Raw genomic sequence first — 23749 nt, 5'->3', positions numbered from 1 at the left:
ATGTAGAACAAAATTAAAAAAAAATACTTTAAATTATTTTGTAGCTCTGACACATATAAACTAAAATTCTCTATGAGGAAGTTTTCAAGTTTCTATAGCTGACAGATTATATACAGAAGATCTATGGCAGGGTTTGAATGTTATCCGAAGGTTCTTGTCACTAATAGAACACTTTTTCCCTCATAACTGATTATCATAAAGAGGACACATATACTTTGATGATTAGAGAAGAAAGACTTCATGATTCCTTCAGTTAATACTGATTTTAAGTGAAAAGTCACATGAAAATTTAGCTAGGTAAAAGATATGTGTTTTAGAAGTGTTAGGTTAAAAGCTTTAATCGTCTTTATTTTTACTATCTAGTGTAAGTTAAGAATACAGATTTCTATACAGTGTGAAAAACTTGACAGAGAAGCAAGTTAAGTAAATGAAGCAAAACACCGAAAAAGAATTACCAAGAATACTCAGCTTTCTAGTTAATTCATCCACAGACTTGAAACACCATGGCTAGAAACTACATCCTGCAACTTTGTGGCTTTGTCTCTGGTCTCTCTCTCAACAGCTCTTATTTACGAATGCAAACAGCTGTCTCCGGGTGGGGCCATGTAACAGGTGAGTCAGTACATGTGAAGCACTGTCTAGCACACAGCTGGCTTAGTGAGTACTTACTACTATGTGACAACACCCTTCCCTACACAGTCCGCCCTCCAAAACTGTCACACAGCCTAAACCGCCAGGAAATTTATCAGTGCTCATCATGTCGGCATAAGGGTCATGCACACTATCTCATTTTTCATCAATAGTTACTGCATTTATCAACCACACAATATAAAATAGAAATAAAAAAGTTTTCCTAAACCATACTCTTCATCAGAAGGCATATTAATTAAAAGTAAAGTTTCTTTCTTTCTTTCTCTCTCTCTCTCTCTCTTTTTTTTTTTTTTAGGTTCAAGACAGGGTTTTTTCATGTAACAGCCTTGACTGTCCTGGGCTCTCTTGTAGGCCAGGCTGGCCTTGAACTCTGAAAGATTAGCCTGCCTTTGTCTCCCAAGTGCTCGGATTAAAGGCATGTGCCACCACGCCCAGCATAAAGTTTCTTGAATTACAGAACTTTTGACCTAGGTGAAAACAGGAAGAAATTCCCTTTGTTGATCTTTGTGAAGTTCAGTGACAGTTAATAAATGCCGACTTTAAAACATATCTTTATTTTTAAAGATTGTATCATTTCCTTCCTTTTTCTCCTTCCCTTTCCTCCCTCAAAACCCTCCCACATAACCCTCCTTGCTGCCTCAAACACTTAAGAGTTTTAAAGACAGCCGCATAGGTCAACTTACTTGATGAAGATCATTCCCCAGAGCATATTCTGCAAAGTAGCCTGGAGCAGCTGATGAGGCTCTAATGGCCTGCCACATTTTATACTGACAGCCTCCCAAGTAGTGAGAGTTGATGCCAGGAAAATGACCATAGTTTCTGAACACAAAAGCTTTTGGTGTTAGTCCTCTGTTTACTATGGTACTTACAGCAGCAACCTGGAAAGTTAAAAAGTAAACAATATGACTATTAACCACAATACCTAGAATCTTTAGAAACAATACTATTTATTGCCATTTATTATTATTATTATTATTTTCTTTTTTAAGGGAAAGGACCCTCATCCTGTAGCCCTGATTGGCTTAAAATTCACCATATAATCTATGCTGACCTTGAACTTGTATAATTCTCTTGCCTAAACCTCCTGAGTGCTGCAATTACAGGTGTGAACTGCCATTGCCAGCTGAATACTATTTAGTTTTATATATATATATATATATATATATATATATATATACATACAAGACCAGCAAGATCAATATGTAACACAAAATACTAAAAGGAAACTACAAGTTTGTTATAAAAGAAACAAAGGTTAAAAAAAGCCTAAGTCACAAGACAATTGAGATATATTAGATGAGAACAATAATAGAAGATGCACATGAATACATGATGTATTTAAAAATACTCAGAAAGGCACACATTTCTAAAGTAGTAACTTATGCAACAGTGTCAACAATTAATAAATAATTAAAAATCAACAAATGCAGTATTTCAACATTGTTTACGACAAATTTTCTGTGCTTTGAAAATCTGATTTTACAAAACTACTTTGAGATTCTATCTTACACTTGTCAGACTGGTTAAGACCAATAACACAAGTGCCAACTCATGATTAAAAGGATGTGGAATAAGGGGAGCACTCCTCCATTGCTGGTGGGAGTGAAAACTGGCACAGCCACTATGGAAATCAATATGGCAGTTCTTCAAAAAATTGGGACCCTATCTACCTCAAGACCCTGCAACACTTCTCTTGGGCATATATCCAAAGGATGCTTCATCCTACCACAAGGACACTTGTTAAACCATGTTCACTGCTGCTCTATTCATAACAGTCAGAAACTGGAAACAACCTTATGTCAATCATTGGAACAATGAATAAGCAAAATGTGGTACATTTACACAATGGAGTATTACTCAGCTGTTAAAAAACAATGGCATCATGAAATTTGCAGGCAAATAGATGGAGCTCAAAGAAAACATGCTAAGTAAGGTAACCCAGACGCAGAAACATTAATATAGTATGTATTAACTTGTATGCGAATGTTAGTCATTAATAAATGATAACCAACCTATAATCTGTAGTCCTAAAGAGGTTAAGTATAAGGGAAGGGACCAAGGGGAACATATGGGTCTCCCTAGGAGGAGGAAACAGAATAGCCTTTACAGGTACACTGAGGGCAGGCAGGAGCTGGAATAAGAGAATCAAATGGGGAGGGAGAGAGGCAGTAAGGTTGAGGGAGAGAATGCAGGAGAAACAGATGAAATTGAGGGACACTTGAGGGATGACATGGAAACCTAGTACAGTAGAAAATTTCTAAAACAGATGAAGGCAATCCTAATGAAGTATCCTAATAGGGGAGTCCCATCTCTTGTCACCAAACAAGGCTTCCAGTATCAGAACTATGTTGCATTCATTTGAGTTGTTGGCCAAGAGAGTCCCATGGAAATGCCAAACAAGCCAGGCTGTTTCTTAGACAATGGGTTGTTCTCCACAAACTGACACGGGAGCCCCATTGCAGAGGACAACACCAGCACAACTCATTGAACATGGAGCAGTTGAGCTGGTGCCTACATGGTGCTTTCACCCCTACCTGTGTCTTTGGTGCAGAAAGGTATGCTACAGGCTCCCAAAAGAAACACCTTCCCTGCAAAATATGCTACAGCAATGGTAGCACAGAACTTGTGGATGCAGTAAATGAATATCTGCTTTGACGTAAGGCCTACTACACAAGACAGAACCCATGCCCAATACTGGTTGGGTGACCAGGAACCAGAGACTAGATAGCCCAAAGACCCAGGGTAGAACCAAACTATTCCCATCTAAAAGAAAAATGACTCCTAAACCCATAAATAAGTACCTTATTCAGCTATCAGAGAAGCTGCTTCTTGGAGCAGACATAAATATGCAGAGACCCATATGTGGAGAGAGTCCTTGAAACACACAGCTCTAAATGGGATGTCTCCATCAAATCCCTCCCCTTAGTGCTTAGGGAACCTCTCAGAAGAGGAGTCATTTTGGACTATGGTCTGAGAATGAAGCTGTGTGAGATTTCTGAGACCTTGTGAGAACACTCCAAGTAAACAAGACAAAAGTCTTGTAACTTCTGTTCCTCCGTAACATGGATTGCTTTGGAATGTGCCCCCTCCCAGGTGTCATGGATGTGATAGTTTACTTCAGTTTATTCATTACAACTGGATATTACTTGTTTGTATGTCTATGGATGTCTATGTATGCAAGCCACTTGCAGCTTGTCCCTGTGATTATATATAGAGTGGGGTCATGAGAACTTTACTCAGGTGACGGACCACTCTTAATCCTCAGGGTATAAACTGTCTAATGCTCTGAATAAAGCTGGCTATTGCATGAGATTTTAGTCTGCATCATTTATTGGCTCCATTCTCCCAGGTTCTACAACCAACTAGAGTAGTAAACAGAGGTAAAAAAAGTATAAGAGCCAGAGAAGATAAAGAACACTAGAATACAAGACCCTTTGAATTAACTGAGCAAGGCTCATATAAACTTACGGAGAACAAAGCAGCAAGCACAGGGCCTACATAGGTCTGCACCAGGTCCTCTGCATATACGTGATAGCTTTCAGTTTAGTATTCTTATGGGACTCCTTTTAAGTGCACAAACAAGTGGGTTTCAGCTTCCTGTGCCTGCTCCTGGGGCATTTTTCTTTCTGTTGGGATGCTTTGTCCAGGCTCATTGTGATAGACTTTGCTTTATCTTATTATATTTTATTATTTCATGTCTGGCTGTTATCTCTTAGAAGTCTGTTTTTTTTTTTCTAATGAGAGACAGAAAGGGAGTGGATCCTTAAGGGAAGGGAGGTGAGGAGTAACTTGGAATAGAGGGAGGAAAAATTGTAACCACGACATAGTGTATGAGAAAAGAATCTATTTTCAATAAAAAAAAAGTGGAGAAAAAATGAAAATGTTATGATTTTAGCAAATTCCCAAAGCTTTCAAATCACAGGTCTAAGGTTTTCTGTCTTGTGCCAAGCCCTGCCAAGGCCCTGTTTGCTTGTTATCTAATAAAGAAAGGTCCAGCACTCTGGGAAGCAGAGGCAGGCGAATCTCTTTGAGTTCAAGGCCAGCCTGGTCTACAAACTGGTCCAGGACAGCCAGGGCTACACAAAGAAACCCTGTCTCACCCCTTCCCCAATAATAAAAAAATAAAATAAACAAAGGTCCTATCCTAAAATTTTGTAAGTAATTCATGACTCTTGGCATCTATAGGTTCCACCTGGCCATCCACTAAAATTCAGAGGGTCTTTCTATAACTGGGATTTAAAAAAAGGGGGGGAGGGATTAGGGATCCTATAGAGCTGCCTGCTCCCTTTAGTACAACAAAAAACCTCTGCACACGGCTCAAGTTTCCCCATGCTCACATCTATTCCTTTACCCAAGGTTGACAACTTCTACAATTTGGAAGCAAATATTCAAACAAACACAGGGACCTAGTGATCCAGAAGAACAAATGAGAGGGGTAGGTAGGGCATATCCTAGGGTCCTCTCACAAGGAATGAAGTCATCTCTTTGTCATGGCTTTCAAGGTCAGTGTGTGATCTAATCTGCCTACTGTTCCAGTCTCATCCCACATGCTGCCCTCAGATCCTTGGGCCCTAGTCTTCAGGAAAGCTTGCAGTTCCTGGAATTCTCTTTGAGCCGTACACAGACCATTCTCTTTGTCCTTTTGCCAGGAATGCTCCTACTTACTAGCCTTTACAATGAGTTCTCACAAAGTAGCCTTCGTTACATCCCTTGCAATGTATGCTTTCAGTGAACTATTAATGTGTTCCACAGTATCCATTGCAGGAAAGTACTTCATTTCTGAGATTATTTATTTAATGTGATTACTGAGATATGTGAAGTAATCCACAGGCCTGTAATTCCATGTGTCTAGCTTACTTTATTATTCTAATGTAATAACTTATACAATATTATCATTAATAAAAACCACTAAAGATTAAAAATACAGCATATTTACAAATTAGTCATTGTTTTTATATACTTTGCAAGTATTATGATCTTAGTAAAGCCACAGCATTATTCTGACAAATTCAGCTATGCCTCAAAGGCACATAGCATTCAAAAAAATGAAAGCATGACAGTGATGAAGATAAAGAACAGAAGAGGGGGTGGTTGTCTTCATTTTTCAACCTTGTAATTTGCCATTCAAGAATAAATACAAGCCATGTGGAATTCTGAGGGACACTGATTATAATCTTCAGTCAAACAATTGGTATTAAAACCAACCTAAAGCAATTTCAGATTGTGTAGTTTCAATAATGAATAAAGAACTACATAGAAACATACCTAAATGACTCAAGCTTTAAAAATAGGAATTCTATTTGTACATTAATATAATCCTGTTGATTTTATATATTATATAAAACTTCTATTTTAAAAAATCTAAGGTAGAAGATAATTTTCCTTAAACCACCAGATTTTTAAAAAATAATTAGATAAAAATTCTGTATTTTCAGTTTCAATTCATTTTAAACCTTTAATTACAATTTTGCTACATAAACAATCTAATGGTTATATTTTGTATTTTTATAGAATGACCTAATAGATAAAGTCTACTAAATAAATAACATCTACTAAAAAACTTCTTAGGGTGCTTCTCCTTATTGGCTATTCAGAGCAGACGTCTCCCAGCTCTGTGATGCTCTACCTAAGAGACCTTCAGACTTACCTTGGGGCATGCTGGATCTCGTGCTGTTTCAATCATTAGTGTAGATCCCATTCTATCCCTTTATTAAACAGGAATACATGAGTTACATCAAAACTGTTTTATGTCTTAACAATCACAGAGTATCCATTTGTCTATAGCTTTGTGATTAGGGTGTGCCAGTGAAATCAACCCTTCCTTCCCTAAATGCTTTTGTCCATCATGCTTGATCACAGCAACAGAAAGCAAACTAGGACAAATTTCCTCTAAAAAAAAATTTACATTAAAGAGAAAATAGGAATAAATGAAGGGTGTTCTTTAAAAAAAAAAATATGCTGGACCCATTATATGGCTCAGCGTGTTTGTTATCAAGCCTTATGATCTGAGTTCACTGCAGGAATGCACAAGGTAGAGAGAACAGTGTGGCACAAATACCCATAGACAGATATATACATGCACAATAAATAAATGTAAGAAAACAACTGAACACAAATGAGCAAAAGACCATACCCATAATATTCACAAAGATAATGTAATAAAAATACAAAGAAGGTTCATGGTCACTTTAAACTCTCAAATATTCAGATATTATAAAATTTAAGTTACTTGGTATTTTAAATACTTTGTAAATTAAAAATAAAAAATTTGATGATGGCAGATGAGTAAACCAGGATCCTATCTTTAAGAACAATTCAGCTATTATATGCATATATCTCAAGAACTATTGTCTGAGAATTTCATATATGCATTAATATGTTTGGATCAGATCTACTCTGACTCCTTACCCTCCAATTCCTCCGCTCTCCACACCACCACTCTCCACCCCAAATTCATGTGCTCTTTTTTTCTCAAGACTTTTACAACATGTATAACATTTCTGACATAGAGTTTTATGCCTAGGATTTTCCTTTAAAGATATCAGGAGACATAAGATGGTATATGAGATGTCCATGACCATCTGTAAAGTACAAAAAAAAAAAAAAAAAAAAAGACTTCTTATGTGTCCTTTTCTAGTAGGAAATATGTTAAACTAAAAATAACATATTCATAAAATGAGATAATGAACAACCATTAAAGATATTTTCAAAAGCCAGGTGTGGTGGCACACATGCCTGTAATCCCAGCACTTGGGAGGCAGAGACAAGAGGATTGCTGTTGAGTTTGAGGCCAGCCTGGGCTACAAAGTCCAGGACAGTCAAGGCTACAGAGAGAAATCCTGACTCAAAAAATAAAGAAATAAATAATGCTTTCAAAGAATATGAATGATAGCTTGGTCACCTGTGACAGACACTAAATGGAAGTGCAGGAGGTGTGCGTTATCATCCCAATTGTTGGGGAGGAGGAAAACACATGCACACAAGCACACACTCATTTGGCTGTAAGTCCTAAAAGGGAATATTAAATGCTACTTTCTTGGCGGGATTATAGGTTATTTTCAGTGTTTTTTTTTTTTTTAATGTTTCAAGATTAAAAAATAAAAAACAGCATTTAAACAAATGAGTGTTTCCTATAAATTAACAAGAATGACACATTCTGAAATGTTGGCATAAGTTTACAATTTTCTACTATAGCTGATCCTAATCACAAAAGGCAGAAAAATAAAAATGTTTCAGATGTTCATAAATATCCTAAGTAGGAATGGAGAGTGGGGAACGACTCTCGTATTTTCTTAACGATTTCTGGTGCCCCATATTTGACCACGTCCCCTGGATGGGGAGGCCTGGTGGCACTCAGAGGAAGGATAGCAGGTTACCAAGAAGAGACTTGATACCCTATGAGCATATACAGGGGGAGGAGGTCCCACTCAGTCACAGTCATAGGGGAGGGGATTAAGGGGAAAATGGGAGGGAGGAAGGAATGGGAGGATACAAGGGATGGAACAACAATTGAGATGTAATATGAATAAATTAATTAAATAAAAAATGATTTGCAAAACAAACAAGCAAATAAATAAATATCTTAGATAGAAAAGGTTAAGAAAATATGATACCACCACACTCTAGAATACAGTGTAGTCTTTCAAAGGTGCTATTAGTTTTAATAACATTGAAAATAAGGATAAGGATACAATTTACAAGTATAAAGTAACTTCATCTATACAAAATAGATGGGAAAAACAGAATAAGCTAAGGAGATAGATGTCTTAGTGTGGCAAACATGAGGACTTGAGTTTGGATTCTCAGAATTCACACAGAAAGCTGGGCATCTGCCTGTAATGCCAGCAATGGCGAGATGAGAGAGGTAGAGACAAAGGACTCCCTAGAGTTTCATGGCCAACCAGGCTAGCCTACTTGGCCAAGCTCCTACTTAATGAGAGGATCAAGCAAAGGATGAAGGTGTCTGAGGAATGATATTGGAGACCTACCTCTGACTTCCTCCTGCACTTGCACATGCAGGAATCCACATATGCACACCCTACACACAAACATGCCACCCCGCCAACACAAATCTAATCAAGAAAAAAATTAAATATATTACAAGTCCCACAGCTTTCAATAGTAAGTTTGGGGTGATTTAAATTCCTACTTTCCACTTATAGTTTTGATTTTATTGCATCTGGAAAAAATTTTAATATTACTTGCTCTTTCAGAATAATGACTTGAAAGACTGTAAGACATCAAAGAAAAACAACAGTTTACAAATAAACATCTATGTAAACTATGACCTCATCTTTTTTTAAAAAAGTAGTTACCAAGGGCTAAAGAGAAAACTCCACCTATAAAATGCCTGCTCACAAGACCTGAGTTCAGGTTCTGAGAACCCATGTAAGAGCTAGGCATGGTGGTCTATACCTGTAATTCTAGCACTGGGGAGGTGGAGACAGGGGCTTGCTGACCTGTCAGTCTAGCCAAATTGGTGACCTCCAGGTTTAGGGAAAGACCCTGTCTCGAAAAATAAGTAAAGCTAGGAAGATGGTTCCTTCACAAGCCTGGCAGCCTGGCTTTAATCTCCAAATTCCAATAAAAAGGTGGACCAAGAGAACTGACTCCAGAAAGACGTCCTTTGACCTTCACATATGTGCCATAGTAATGCATGCCTACATGTCATACACACAATGATAGATAAACAAAATAGGTGATACAGGAGGACACTGAACATCCATCTCTGGCTTCTACTTATATGTACACACACATCTGCATACACGTGCATGGGCTCCCACACATATAACACATATAGAGATGAACATATGAACATATATCCTCTTTTACCCCCCAAATTTCTATATACAAATCTTACATACAAAAACTCAAGAATCTGTGACTAAAATATGACTCACTGAAAGAGAGATAGTGGTTATTTCAAATTAGTGGAAATATCATTCTCTTGTAGTTCTCAAATCTTAATATTCATAAACAACTATATAAACAAATATTTTAGAAAAGAACTGAAACTCACTTAAGGATCTTTTCCCACGTGTGACTGTCATAAAATGCATGGCTCCAACTCATTTTGACGGTCCCGACAATAACATTCTGTGAGAAGATGTCTGAGCCCAACTTTCGATAGAGTTCCTCACATTCATCCAGTGGCATGTGAAACAATCCCAGCATAAATGCCAATATGGCCCCTGGAAAGAACATTCTTAGTCTTTATCATTAGAGATGTAACTGCTCACATGGGTACACATGGCTCCAAGCAACCAACCTGCTAAAATTCTAGCTCTAATACTTTCTAACTGGACTTGGGACAAATCTCTTCTCAGAGTCCTAAGTTTTCCATCTGCGAAATGAGTATAAATAATAGCTACAGCTTGTAAGTTCATTACCATTGAATAATAATACATCTAAAAAGCTTTTCCAGGTCCCAAAAGGTGAGACTTACAGCAGTCAATGACTTTAAGATGGCAATGACAGTAATTTTAGGATACATCAAAATGCTCTTTTATACTAAATTAGATTATATATAAGATACCATGGAAAGTAAAAGCATGTTTTACTAAAAATGTATTTGACAACTCATCAACTCATTAAGCAATCTCTCCTTCAGTTTGGTCCTGGAATCAATGTGAGGAAAGAAATTAGGTATTCTAGGGTGTCTTTTTAAATAGCTGATTTCACGTACCATTGTAATTGGTGGGACACACTGCCACCTAGTGGTTCTACTTTGCCTAATTCCAAACTAAAGAGGAAAATGGAGTTTTGGGGTATGAGAAGTCAGCAAGACAGGCAAAACCTGCTTAACCACTTAACCTGTAAAGAAATAAACAACAATGTAGTTTAAATGTTTTTTAGTTTTTAAAGTTTTTAATTTATGTGTATAAGTGTTCTTAATGCATTTATGTTTGCACACCACATATGTACCTAGTACTCATGAAGTTCAGAAAAGGGCACTGGATTTCCTGGACTGGAATTAGAAATGGCTGTAAATTGAATCCTGGTCTTGCAGAAATTCAGGCAGTGCTCTCTTAATTCCCAAGCCATCTCTCCTGCCCAGAAAGGTTTTTATTGTAACTGGTATCAAGATTAGATAACTGATAATTTAGTACAATGTTATGGCTCAAACTATATAAAAACATTTATAATTTGGAGAATATTCCTAATAAACATAACAAATAATGTTTAAAAATTAAATCTTTTTTTCTTAGAGAGAGGAGGGGTCTCTCTTGTAGCCTTGGCTGTCCTAGAGTTTGCAATGTATACCAGGCTGTTCTCAAACTCTCAGAGGTCCTCCTGTCTCTGCCTCCCAAGTGCTTGGAAAGTACTTTAAAAAAAAAAAAAAAAAAACTGCTATAAAGATAAACAGATATTTTTAAATGAATTAGTTTTATTAAGCTAGTAAAGATACTATCCTTAAACTAAGTATGCATTTATTAACTCAGAGGTTAAGAGCACTGTCTACTCTTCCAGAGGTCCTGAGTTCAATTCCCAGCAACCACATGGTGACTCACAACCATCTGTCATGTGATGTAATGCCTTCTTCTGGCCTGCAGGCCTTCATCCAAGCAGAGCACTGTATAGATAATAAATAAATAAATAATCAATCAATCAATCACATATAAAACCAACTCAGGAATAAGCAAAATGGAAAAATGAAGGTAAATTATAAAGCACCTACAAGTTAGAAAGTGCAGTGGAAAGAAAGGCTGCAGACTCAGAAGCCTACATGTTACACAATATCATGACTGGTCACTGATTCGCGGGGCTCTACTGTAGTAGTCATCCAACAAGAAGCCAAAGCAAGAAGTGAGCTTGTAGCTACCTTTAGATGTTTCAACTGCCAGGACCATTCCAAAGTTAACAGAAATGGGTAATGTTTCAAAACAAACCTATACACAATACTAGTCTTGGGAAGTATCTCTCCGAGAAATTTTCAGAGTCAAGTCACCTTTGGATATATACTTTATCTTCTTATTTTAAAAGTCACAATACATTCTAACATATTAAAAGAAATCTATGGAGCCTAGGCTGGCCTAGAACTCACGATCTTCCTGCCTCAGCCTCTAGAGTACTGAGAGTACAGATGAGTGGCACCACGCCTGGCCGGGCATCTTTCTTTATAGTAACGTCATAGCTCTCTGCCTTTCCAGATGCAGATCCCACTTTCCTATTCGCTGAGTCTGAACTGAACTTGGGACAACTTTTTATTTTTTATTTTTTTCCAAGACAAGGTTTCTCTATAGTCTTAGCCATCCTGGCCCTCGCTCTATTGTAGACCAGGCTGGCCTGGAACTCACAAAAATCCACCTGCCTCTGCTTCTTGAGTGCTGAGATTAAAGACATGGGCCACCACTGCCCAGCTAAGAAATATACAAGAAAAAACACTTTCAGCATCCTGAGAGACCTCTGCAGAGAAAGGTTCTCTCCGTCCTTCTCGCCGTCATTCTCCGTGTTTGCTAACACCCAAAGTTCTGTGGCCCTGACTCCAGTACCTTTCTACTCAGAACCATCCTTGCAGCATTTCTCATCATGTAGTCTTTGCAACTGGAGGACAACTGGCTTGCTCTCTGGGAATATGCCATACTTAACACTCATCATATAGAGGAATCTCTGGCCATGTTCTTAGTGATCTCTAGGGATATCATAATTCAGAAGAATAAAGCATAGATATAAACTTTGTCAAGAGCCCAATAAAGGGAGAAACCAAGTAGAACATTAAGATAAACTAACAATTATTTTAAGCTGAAAAATTCTTCTATATAAACATAAAACCTCAGGATACAAGTGATGGGATAACAATTTAGTTATAATCTGAATAAATTAGTAAAAATAAATGTAAAAAATAAAATAAAATAAACATAAGACCTCAATTTCATATATATACCAACTATCCATCTTTACAAATAGCTTTTTAAAAGTAAAACGTTCTAGTTTCAAACCACCATAAAATAATATATAAAACAACTTATTCAATGATATTCCTTTTCCCACCTTTATTTTCTATTAGCACAAATGCCATCTGACTACCTACCACTTCTAACATCATCTCCTTACAGTAACTCTGCCAAAAACCAGTAATTAGTAATTATTTGTCAGTGCAACTTGTTGAAAACAATAAAATTAAGTCATTCATAAATGCTTAAACTTAAAGTTACATATTTAAACACTAAGCAGTTTTAAAATTTTACTACATCAAGGATTAGTCATCATTAAAGTTGTGAAATTACTGCCCATTATTTCAGAGAAGGCCATGATCCCAAACCCGTGCTTCATGCTCTCGCCTGTGATCCACTGGTGCAACACTCCCATGTTCGTGATGGGAATTACCTGTGCTTACACCGCAGATGTAATCAAAGAGCTGATGAATTGGCTTCTGAGTAAGTTCAACCAACTTCCGCAGAGTCTGAAGAGCTACCACACCTCTGTGAAAAAGAAAACAAATTGATAATTTCTGTTCAAGGCAAATTCAAGTTACAGAATAAAACAATTCTATAAAACTGCTTTTTCAGATTATATGCTAACATGAAAACTTAATTTAAACTAGCATCAACAAAAATCATCTGACCAAATTTTAGGAGCACTTCAAAATACAAATATAAATACAAAGCCTGTGCAATGGCAGCAGCATACTTGGTTCTGGTTTTTGTTTTTTTTGAGACAGGGTTTCTCTGTGTAGCCTTGGCTGTCCTGGACTCACTTCGTAGAACAGGCTGTCCTCGAACTCAGACATCCACCTGCTTCTGCCTCCTCGACTGCTGGGATTACAGGTGTGTGCCACTGCACTCAGCTATATCATAATATTTTTAAGTAATATAAAGATAAGCCAGTTTAGATATATTTTTAAAACCTCAATTCTGAAAAACACCTAAAAACCATCCTCAGTAGTTCTGGGGTACTATAAACTATTTTCTTCTTTTATTAATATAGTTGATCACCTATAATTCTATATATTTGTATTTATGTTTCACTGGTCAGATTTTCACAGTACCTTTTATTTATTAATTTTTTTAAACAATAAACTTAGAACCATCTTCTACATTAAGAGTCTATTAGGCCAGGTGTGGTGGCGCACAGAGGCAGGTGGATCGCTCTGAGTTAAAGGCCAGCCTGGTCTACAAAGCGAATCCAGGACAGCCAAAGCTACACAGAGAAACCTTGTCTCGAAAAACAAAACAAAAAACAAAACAACAACAAAAAAAGTCTATTAGTTAATACTACTGACACTTTTCATTTTTGAATCTTTACTAAAGGTAGTTAATAGCTTCATGAGAGAATGAGAATGTAAAAGCAGTCTAGGGGGCTTCAGCTTACTTAGGCTGTATAACATATGTTGACAATTCTAAGAAAAATAACAAGTACAGTTCCCACTACGTGATGCAGGGTAGGTCAGTACTATAAGACAATGGAAGAGTTTTAAACTGTACCTTGATGGGGACCAACAGAGGTCATTAGCAAATATCTAAAGCGTATAGTTGAAGACCAAACGTGTTGACTTTTGACTTTTGGTTTGTTTATCTCTTTTCTTTTCTTTCCCTCCCTCCCCCTTCTCTTTCTCTTTCTTCTCCCTCCCTCCCTCCCTCCCTCCCTCTTGGCACAGTCTCACTATATAGTCTTAAGTGACCTTAAACTCAGAGATTCCCCCTGCCTCTGCCTCTCAAGTGTCGGGATTACAGGTGTTGCACCACCACACTCAGCCTTTTTTTTTTTTTTTAAAGCTGGGATAAGTAATGTTGATTTCAGGAGCTGTCAGATAGTGGCTTATATAAGAGCTGCCACATTATAATTCTGAGTAAGACATGAAGAATTAACGATGCTGCTGTATAAAACAGATCTAACAATGTGACATCCATTATTTTTTTTGCAAAGGAATTAAGCATGAATATGTATGTGGGGGGGAGTGTTTGTGTGTGTGTGTGTGTTTGTGTGTGTGTGTGTGTGTGTGGGTATGTATCCATAAGAAAAACACTTGAAGAAAATAAAATATTAAAATAATACTGAAGTTTTGATTTATGGATTGTCTTTTCTCTTTCCTTCCCAAAATTTTCTAAGTACACATATAGAAGGGGAAAGGAGTGACTTTATCTAAATAAACCAATAAAAAAGCAGTACTTATAAATGAATTCAGAATCAATAATATATAGAGACTTGTTAGGTTGCTAGGGTATTCCTAACACTACAACTGGGGTTTCTTACACATACACATTAAAGACATAATTCTCAGGCCAGGTGTGAAGTCACACTTATAAACCCAGCACCTGGGAGGCTGAGGCCTGAGGATTGTGAGTTAAAAGAATAGCTACATGGATAGTTGCAAGCCACCTGGGTTGCACAGTGAGACCCCATTTCAAGAAACAAAACCAATCAGAGAAGAAAGATGTGGGTTCTTTTACAATCCCTTGCACCACAGGGCTTCAAGACAAATCTCTCTTTAGTTTCCTATACACAAGTTTCTCAACTGTAGAATGAGGGACTCTCTGGGTCAGCTAACACTGTTCTGGGAAACTTTCCATTGCATGTAGGATGACAGCCCTAATCATCTCCAGACACCTCCAGGAGGACTGCTTATATGGCACTCCTGTGTTCTCTTTGCCAATATCGTCTGATTTAGCTCTCTGCTAACCTGCTAATACTGTATTGGATGCTGTACTTCTTAATAAACTTGCTTGGTCTAAGCCATCAGCTTATGCAAGACCTGGTCCCAGCTATTGCTTTTGCCTTCTTTTTTTTCTCACCCCCGGTCTCCCATTTGACCCTTCACTATTCAGGACCCTTATTCCTTTGGGTCCACATCACCTCACTTCACTTGCCAACTGTGCTCTACTATGGTCCCTTAAAGTCTTTCTTCCCCCCTGGCCAAGTGGCCCCTTTCCAGTTTCCTGTCTTTTACAAGCATTTCATGTTAAGAACACAAATCTAAAATCCAGACATGACAGAACATATGAAATTTGTCTTTTTGGGTCTGGGATTCCTCATTCAGAATTTTTCCAGTTTCATCCACTTTTAAGCAAATATTATGATTTCAGTTTTCTTTGCAACTGAATAAAATTCCATTTGTATATGCATGATATTTTGACTATCCATCAGTTGGTGTATATCTAGGCTGTTCCCCTTCCTAGCTATTGTGAACACAGTAGCAATGAATATGGATGAACAAGCATCTCTTTTGTAGGATCCGGAGGCTTTGGGTGTATGACCAGAAGTGCTATCGCTAAGTCATATGGCAGATGAGTTTCTAGCACTTTTTTAGGAATCATCAAATTGATTTCCAGGGTGACTACACCAGTTTGCACTCCCACTAGAAGTGATATCTTTTCCAACATATTACTATCTTTTCCAATATACTGTAGCTCTCACTTTAAAGAAAATGGTGCTGATGTGTGAGTTTTTCAGACTGATAAACATTAGTTCTTTTATGTAAGGTTAATCATTATAATGTTTATGAGAGCACTATCACTTTCTACACTTGCCTTTGCTTTGCTTCCCTTCATAGCACTCAAGAGGACCCAGTAGCACATTTTTTGATTTTCCTATTTATTTCTTTTATCCTCTAGAACAGAAGCACTGTCAAGACAAAGGTTTTCTCTGTTGTTACGCAATGTTTCCAAGACCTGAGTAAGTTTCTATCACACAGAAGGCATTCAACCAGCTAACTCAATGAATGAAATCACCCATCCTAACTCCCCTCATCATAATAATAAAGGGGACTCTTCTGCCTTTTTCACCTCTTAGCCTTGGGACTAATTTAATGAAGTGTAACAATTCTCTACAATTCATTGATGTTTTCTATTAACACACAAGAAAGAACACCTTAGTGGATTACTTAACTTTCCATTAACTAGCCACCATGCTAGCTGCGTGTGGTGACACACATGAAATCTCAGCTCCAGTGAGGATCACCAGTTGGAAGCCAGCTCGAGCCATGGTAAAACTCTGTAACCTTAAAACAAAATATCCATCTAAATCTCATGACTTTTCTCTCTTCTGTTGGGTCTTTTTTGACAATCAAGCATCTCTTTACAGATATATGTAACCTTATATTCAACATGCTCTCTGGCTCTGTAATTCTGTTATCACTCACAGGGTTTATACTTGAACATGATCTTTACTGATTTGTACTATATCTAGTCTCGTTTTCTTCAAAAATGTCTTACATATCCTTTCTTCCTACTTCAGAATTGCCATGGCCATTGTCTGAGGTTAGTAATTAATTGTCTTATGCCTACATTCTAAAATAGATTACCTCTCTCATCTACTATTTCACTTTTATATTCAAGTCAAAGTGTGAAGGGCTTGACTGAAAGGTAGAATTGTGAAATGTAACAAAAGGGGCACTGCTTGAACACAGAAGTGTACAAGCACACAGGAGCACAAAAATAAAAGGGAAAGGGAAAAGTCAAAGGAAACAAGAACCTGGCATAGAAAATTCTAGAGAAAAGATTTAAAAGACAAGACCAGAAACTAGGTAACTATGACAAAGTCAACTATCAAAGAATAAGCACAGATGATTACAGGTAGTAAGAATTAAGACTGATAGTGAAATTGTTTCCTGAACAAAGAATGTATTTATTTTTATTGTTTGTATTTACACCAAAACTGGCATCAAGGGAAGAAAGGGAGAAGCACCAAGTTGACAGTGTAGATTCTCCTTCTAATCGTCACCTTATTATGTGACTAACTGACTAACTGCCTATGTGGAAAAGCTAACCACAACCAAATAAAGTTAAAAATCATTGTTAATTTTCTGAGAATGGCTGGTAAGATTCTAAAGACCAAATCTGTAACACAAAAAAGATAAAATCAAAATAACAAATGATCCAAATATACGTCACCATATAGCTTTTATATTCATAAATAAAAGTGGCTTTACATATTACTTTTAAAACTTAATTTATGATAATTATATTAAACCACATTTTCTTTAAAATCTCTAAAGCTGGATTAAATCTGTAGTCTTAAAACCCATTTTTTTTCTAGCCTTACCTCGTTCCTCCACCATCAATTGTAAGGATTCGGATTCCTCTGCCTTTCACTGGATCCACATAACCAATTAAGGCCAAAATTTCTCTAACTGCAGCCTGAAGAGTTTCATCCTTAATTTGCCTCAGTCGTAATAAATATGGAATAATTTTTTCCTACATTGAGAAAAAAAGTTATTTTGTTACCTATGTCAAAACAAGGAGAATCATGTAGCTGGCATGGCAGCACACTTGTAGAATCCCAACGCTGGAGAGATAGAAGCAGGGAAATCTAGAGTTCAAAACCAGCCTGGGATAAACAATGATACCCTGTAACAAAAAGAAAAGTATTTTTAGCTGACATGAGTAGATCATAAAATCAAAATGTATTTACTGCTTTTTCTGTAGTTAAAAATAATTACATTATGACACACTAATATCAGTAACAAATTAGCATATATTTTTTACTAATTTGAAGACAAAAAACAGCCTCTGCCCAAGTATTTTCTTGATTGAAATGTGCAGTGCCAGATGGTAAAACACATACTTGTAATCCCAGCACTCAGGAGTCTAAAGTGGGAGAACTGTGAGCGAGGCTAGCCTGGGCTACAGAATAAACTCCAGATTACATAACAAGACAGCCTTTAAAAAAAGAAAACATCCACTACTCAATACAGAAAATATAACTATCTTAATACAATTAGCAGTAATTTTTACAAAAAAATTTCACAAATTTGAGGGAAAAGCTGAGCTGTACAATGTTTAATGAACTGAAGTATTTCAAATTTGGTTCAGAAAGAAGCAAGGTGAATAATACACCTTGCTTCTTTCTGAACCAAATTTGAAATACTATTGTTGTTCTGTTTTTTGCCCTAGCAAGTATTAAGCACCAAAGGACCCCTACAGGAATATGAACAATGGCAGAGGCTACAAAGGCAAATTTCCATTTCTGGTTAGGATAGAACAATTAGTTAGAGGTAAATGCTCATGCCAAGAGCAACTAGAAAAGCCAGGGTGAACTAAAGCAGACCACCTTTTAAGTGCACTACAGATCTGCTCAAGTAGCTGCAGAACACCTTTCCACCACAAGAGGGACAAGTGCTGCCAAGAAAGCTGCTAAATTTGCTCTCCCTTCAGGCATTTGCTGATTCTGAGAAGACAAAGGATAGAAAAGTTCAGCTTGGTTTAGGGAGGATTACAAAGAAAGAGAGAACTCAGCTAAGCATGTGGTCTCATTGGGGAGGTGGCTGGCGGGGGAGGGCAGGTGGCAGGGGGAGGAAGGCTTGCATTGTATGGCTGATTTCAACTTAACACACCTGCAGAATTTTTAAAGTAGGATGTACAGGAAGAAAAAATGCTAAACTCAAGCCTTCTGGGGAGAAAACAAAAAACAAAAAACATGCTTTGTATTCGTGAGTTTGAAGGACCCAAGGCATGGTGGTAGTGTAGGAATATACACTAAGAACAGGAAAAACTAGGAGTCTTTTCCAACTTTAACCAGCCTTAAGTCAGTTCTGTCCTAACTTACTGACAGCTATTACTGTTCCATTTTCTATGTCAGCTGAGGAGCAAAGTAATTCTCTGAAAAAAGAAATCTAGATCTTATGCAGTTTTTGAAGCTCACAATGCCCAGCATACAGAAAAGTCACGCTATATCAGTATGATATAGTCAAAGGCCAGGGGTAATTACGAATTACAAATAAAAGATGCTTAATCACAGTGACATTAATACAATTACACCTCGAAGCATCACATACAAAATAAGCCCAATGAAAGATGCACAGGGTGCTCACACTAAAGAGTTTTTAAACACTTGAGAGAAAACAAAGATCAAATTGATATTTCATTTACCCTAAACTGTCTTGTTTACTCAATGCAATTCTAGCATAATTTTATTCTCCTTTTTAACATTCATATGGAAACATGGCATGTTAAGAATAGTCAAAGCAGGGACTATAGATGGGTGAGTGACTAAGAACACTGGCTGCTCTTCCCAAGGACCTGGTTCCCATTCCCAGCATCCACATGGAAGCTCACTACCATTTCCACTCACTGCCATCTGTAACTCCTCCGGCAAAATATGGAGATTCGAGTATTTCTTTAATAGAACACATAAATACATATAAACTAGGCTAAATTAAAACTAGCATTTGTTCCTTTTTTAAAAAGATTGAAAAGATAAGCACAAGTGGGTAACCCACGGTGTACATACTCTCCTGGAGAACTTAATACAAAAGAACTGCATCAATCAGTGGAAAAGCTGTTTAACCCTCTCTGTGGTGGTGCATACTTACCAATCTAGCACTTGAAAGGCAGAGGCAGGAGGATGACGTTCAGTCCAGCATGAGTTACATAGGCCTGGCTAAACTCACATAATGAAGCTACCTGAAGAATACAAAGAAGAAAAAGCTGCTTAAAACAGTGGGAGAAATTGGCAAGAAGAAAAATTTACTTGGGAAACCTCACAGCCAAGTAACACATGACTCAATTTCTTCAGTTCATTGTTTTTAGGTTATTATTTATGGGAAAGGTGCTAATATTTTCCCAACTATGTAGACTTTCATTTCTGACTGATCTAAACAGAAACACATTTCTTCCTGTTTCTGAAGGTTTTTTTGTTTGTTTGTTTGTTTTTTGTTTGTTTGTTTTTTTAAAGATTTGGGATCTGTTCTTAAATAAGGGAATCCTCAAGAGTTCAACTATCATGATAATTCTAACAGACTAAAGCTGAAAACTATCCAGAAATCTATTAACAGTACAAACAACAAATTATGGCCCACACTAATAAATAAAAGGAGAACAAATCATTTACAACTCCTAGCACACTGTGACTAAATCCTACTGACATGCTGAGGGGAAAAAAGTAACCACATATGGAGTGCAAAATAACCTTTTCTGCTGACTACAACTTTGGTGAGAAGAAGGACTTTAGGGACACTGGCACACTTCACACTTACAAAGGGACTCATGTTATTCTTGCATAAGATACTAAATCATTCTTTAAAGCATGTCTGAATGCTAGGCTTCTTGTAAAATTAACATTGGAATTAAGTTCCTAGTGCACTGATTTTAAAAAGTAGTGTCTTTCAGTAAGTGATTAGGTCATGAGAACTCTGCTTACGTGTGAGTGTAGAGATCTTGGAAGAGGGGCTGCGTTATGAATTCTGCCATGTGAATGAGTCACAAGCTACAGCATACAGCGAACAAACATACACCAGACCCAACACTGGCTAACACTTTTCCTGGACCTCTCAGTATGCATATTAGCAGAAAGAGATTTCTGTCAGGTGCAACTTACCCAGTGTATGATATTTTGTTATAGCAACTTAGTTGCCTGAAACAGTAATTATATTTTAGACCTCTCCTTTCTGGCTATCCCTGACATGAACACTTTCTTTAATAGCATGCATATATTTCAAAAACTTATCTCTAAAAGATACATCTATATATGAAAGATAAATTTCAAATTTTAGGAATATGAAATATTGAAATGCTGGGAATGGTGGCTCATGCCTTTAATCTCAGCACTTGGGAGGCAGAGGCAAGAGGATCTCTGTGATTTGGTAGCCAGCCTGGTCTGCAAAGTGAGTTCAGGACAACCAAGGCTCTGTTACAGAGAAACCCTGTCTTGAAAAGAAAAAAAAAAAAAAAAAAAAAAGGAAAAGAAAAGAAAAAGCACTAACAGTTTTAATGAAGCTGTAACAAAGTCACATGGTATTAAACTATTGAGTATACAAGTACAGACAAGGAGACTCACCTTCCTTAGTCATTTAGCTTCTCTTTAAATGGCCTACTTACTGAAGCCTCAACTTTGTTCACTGCTGTCTCTACAGAATATTGAGGCAAGGAAACTAATTACTTCAACAATTCAATTATTAGTTAAAATTTTTGGACTTGAAATGTAGGGAGACCATGAGATGATGAAATAAACATCAACAATAGTTTTCTGTATTATGTTTCATGTCTTTTGCTTTTAGACAGAATCTTGTTACATAGCCTAGGCTGGTCTCACACATAGGATCCTCTTGCCTCAGTCTCCCAAACAGTGGAATTAAAAGTGTTTGGCCACACCTCGCTATTTCCTATCTCCAGAAAGTGAATACATAGTAAAAAATATCTGCATTGCAATTAAGAAGTTGACAATTATTAGGCAATGCAACTAACATATTTAAACTTATGCTCCATTTTTACATATGTCAAGTTCAAAGTATAATTATTCACAATCATAGCAGAATTTATGTCAAAGAATAAAAGGAACTCATTAGCCTAATGTGTATCATAAAATAAGGAGGCAATTGCTGGATATATATTGTATGATTTAAAAAGACAAAAATGTTTAAATAAAAAAGGCCTTGAGAGCCGGGCGTGGTGGTGCACGCCTTTAATCCCAGCACTCGGGAGACAGAGGCAGGCGGATCGCTGTGAGTTCAAGGCCAGCCTGGTCTACAAAGCTGTCTCGGGAAAAAAAAAAAAAAAAAAAAAAAGGCCTTGAATTCTCTACTTTGAAAGCTTTATTAAAATTTTTATTTCAGGACAAATATTAAATAAGTTAGAATTACCTTGACGGCCACTCCTTTTCCTTCAGGAAATTCTAGAAGATGAAAAGTCAGTTCTTCAACTCTAGTAATACAGAGCTTTGGGTCGGTTGTTCTTCTTAAGGCCTGAACTAAGGCTCGAGTTCTGTTATCAATACTCACTCTTGCAATAATCTACAAAGTCATATGAAACATGTGATTAGAAGGTGAAGTTACTCTACAAATGCTTAACACTTTTTAGCCCCACACTGAATAACGACTTGCCTTTTCTCGCTGGAGTGACATACGCTTTTTCTCCTCTGCCTTCTTGTCTTTGCTAACACCGTGCTCAGTTTTAGCAGGTTCTTCCTGTCCTTCTGGCTGACCCTTTGAGTCAGACTTTAATTTGGGTACAAGTCCACCAATGTACCCACCGACTAAGGCTTGTACTCCTTCCGTGGGACGAGAAAGGAAGCTAGCGATACTTTGTTTTGTAGACACTGGGAGAACCTCAAGCATCTGGCTAGGGCTGGAAGGTTTGTCTTCAGCATCTAGGAGAGGTCCTGAGTCTGGCATGTCTGTCAGGATGTCAGAGCCAGGTGAACTGGATTTTCCTTCTTCAAGTTCTGGTTTGTCCTGAAGATGTTTATCTTCCTTTGCTTGAGACATATTTTCCTTGCCCTTGAAGTATGAATTAATATGATTCGCTAAAAAGTAGAATGACTCTCCAAATCTGGTGGTTATATTGTATGTGTAATGAAAAAGGCCGTGTTTACCTAAATCTTCTTTATCTGCGAGGTAACTTTTCTGTTCCACAAAAGAATTCTTTTCTGCTGATTTATCACTATAGTTTTTCAGAGATTCGATGGCTTGTTTAACATTTTTTTGTTTTAACCAGCCCCTATCTGATACTTTTCTTAATATTCGAGAACTTGGCTTAAATTGAGCTAACCGTGAAACCATTTCATTTTGACTGCCAAAAATAGCCTTTGAAACAGAATTCAAAGTACTTTTAATACGGGACATATGAATGCTCACTTTTGGAAGTCTCTTGGGAGCAGAAGTGCTAAGTTTCAAAATTCCAACATGTAACCCATAGTTGCTTGCAGAGTGCCAGTGCTTACTGCAATGTGCTTCACTTTTGTTCCATTTACAGCCTTTCTTACTTGTGTGAAAATCTCTGTACACATTGATATGGCTCATGCGCCAATAATGTTTAGAACACACAAAATGCAGCTGTTTGCTTCTTTGCTTCCCACAAAGACTTCTTGCATTACTAAGGAGGTAAATATATATATCTAGAGTCAAATTAATAGACATAACTTAAAAATCATTTATTTTCTATATGACATTCTTTACTTTCACTCCTGAATGCTTCATTTAAGAATCCCATAATTCATGGTCTTACCTGAAATGGTTAAAAAAAGAAAAAAGATTAATTAGTATTCAAGTTTTAAAAAAAGAATCAAAGTTGAGTTAATACATATGACTTTGTACCACAACAAGCCATCTCAAAGAAAGATGGAATAAAGCTGGAGAGATGGCTCGGCAATAGAGAACACTTGTTGCTCTTGTAGAAGACCCAGGGTTCAATTCCCAGTTCACAGCCTAGCTGTCTATAACCCCCAG

General features: G+C 37.1%; 1 protein-coding gene across 2 annotated transcripts in view; it reads right to left on the bottom strand.

Annotated features, from left to right (window-relative positions):
- Pnpla8 (patatin like phospholipase domain containing 8) overlaps positions 1 to 23749 on the bottom strand; it is a 49051-nt gene that overhangs the window by 10496 nt on the left and 14806 nt on the right. The window contains exons 2-8 of one of the 2 annotated variants that reach the window (XM_051145218.1): positions 22406 to 23528; positions 22166 to 22315; positions 17632 to 17783; positions 12979 to 13073; positions 9671 to 9842; positions 6299 to 6356; positions 1335 to 1529 (exon numbers count right to left, since the gene is read on the bottom strand). In XM_051145218.1, the coding sequence (XP_051001175.1) occupies positions 1335 to 1529; positions 6299 to 6356; positions 9671 to 9842; positions 12979 to 13073; positions 17632 to 17783; positions 22166 to 22315; positions 22406 to 23440 (1857 nt within the window). In that variant the 5' untranslated portion in view covers positions 23441 to 23528. The remainder of the gene's footprint in view (positions 1 to 1334; positions 1530 to 6298; positions 6357 to 9670; positions 9843 to 12978; positions 13074 to 17631; positions 17784 to 22165; positions 22316 to 22405; positions 23529 to 23749) is intronic. The other variant, XM_051145227.1, reaches the window with a different exon arrangement.

This window comes from Acomys russatus, chromosome 1 (assembly GCF_903995435.1).
Source record: "Acomys russatus chromosome 1, mAcoRus1.1, whole genome shotgun sequence".
NCBI classification, from domain to species: Eukaryota; Metazoa; Chordata; class Mammalia; order Rodentia; family Muridae; genus Acomys; species Acomys russatus.
Note: the sequence above shows the minus strand (reverse complement) of the source record. Positions and strands in the feature narration are given on the sequence as shown.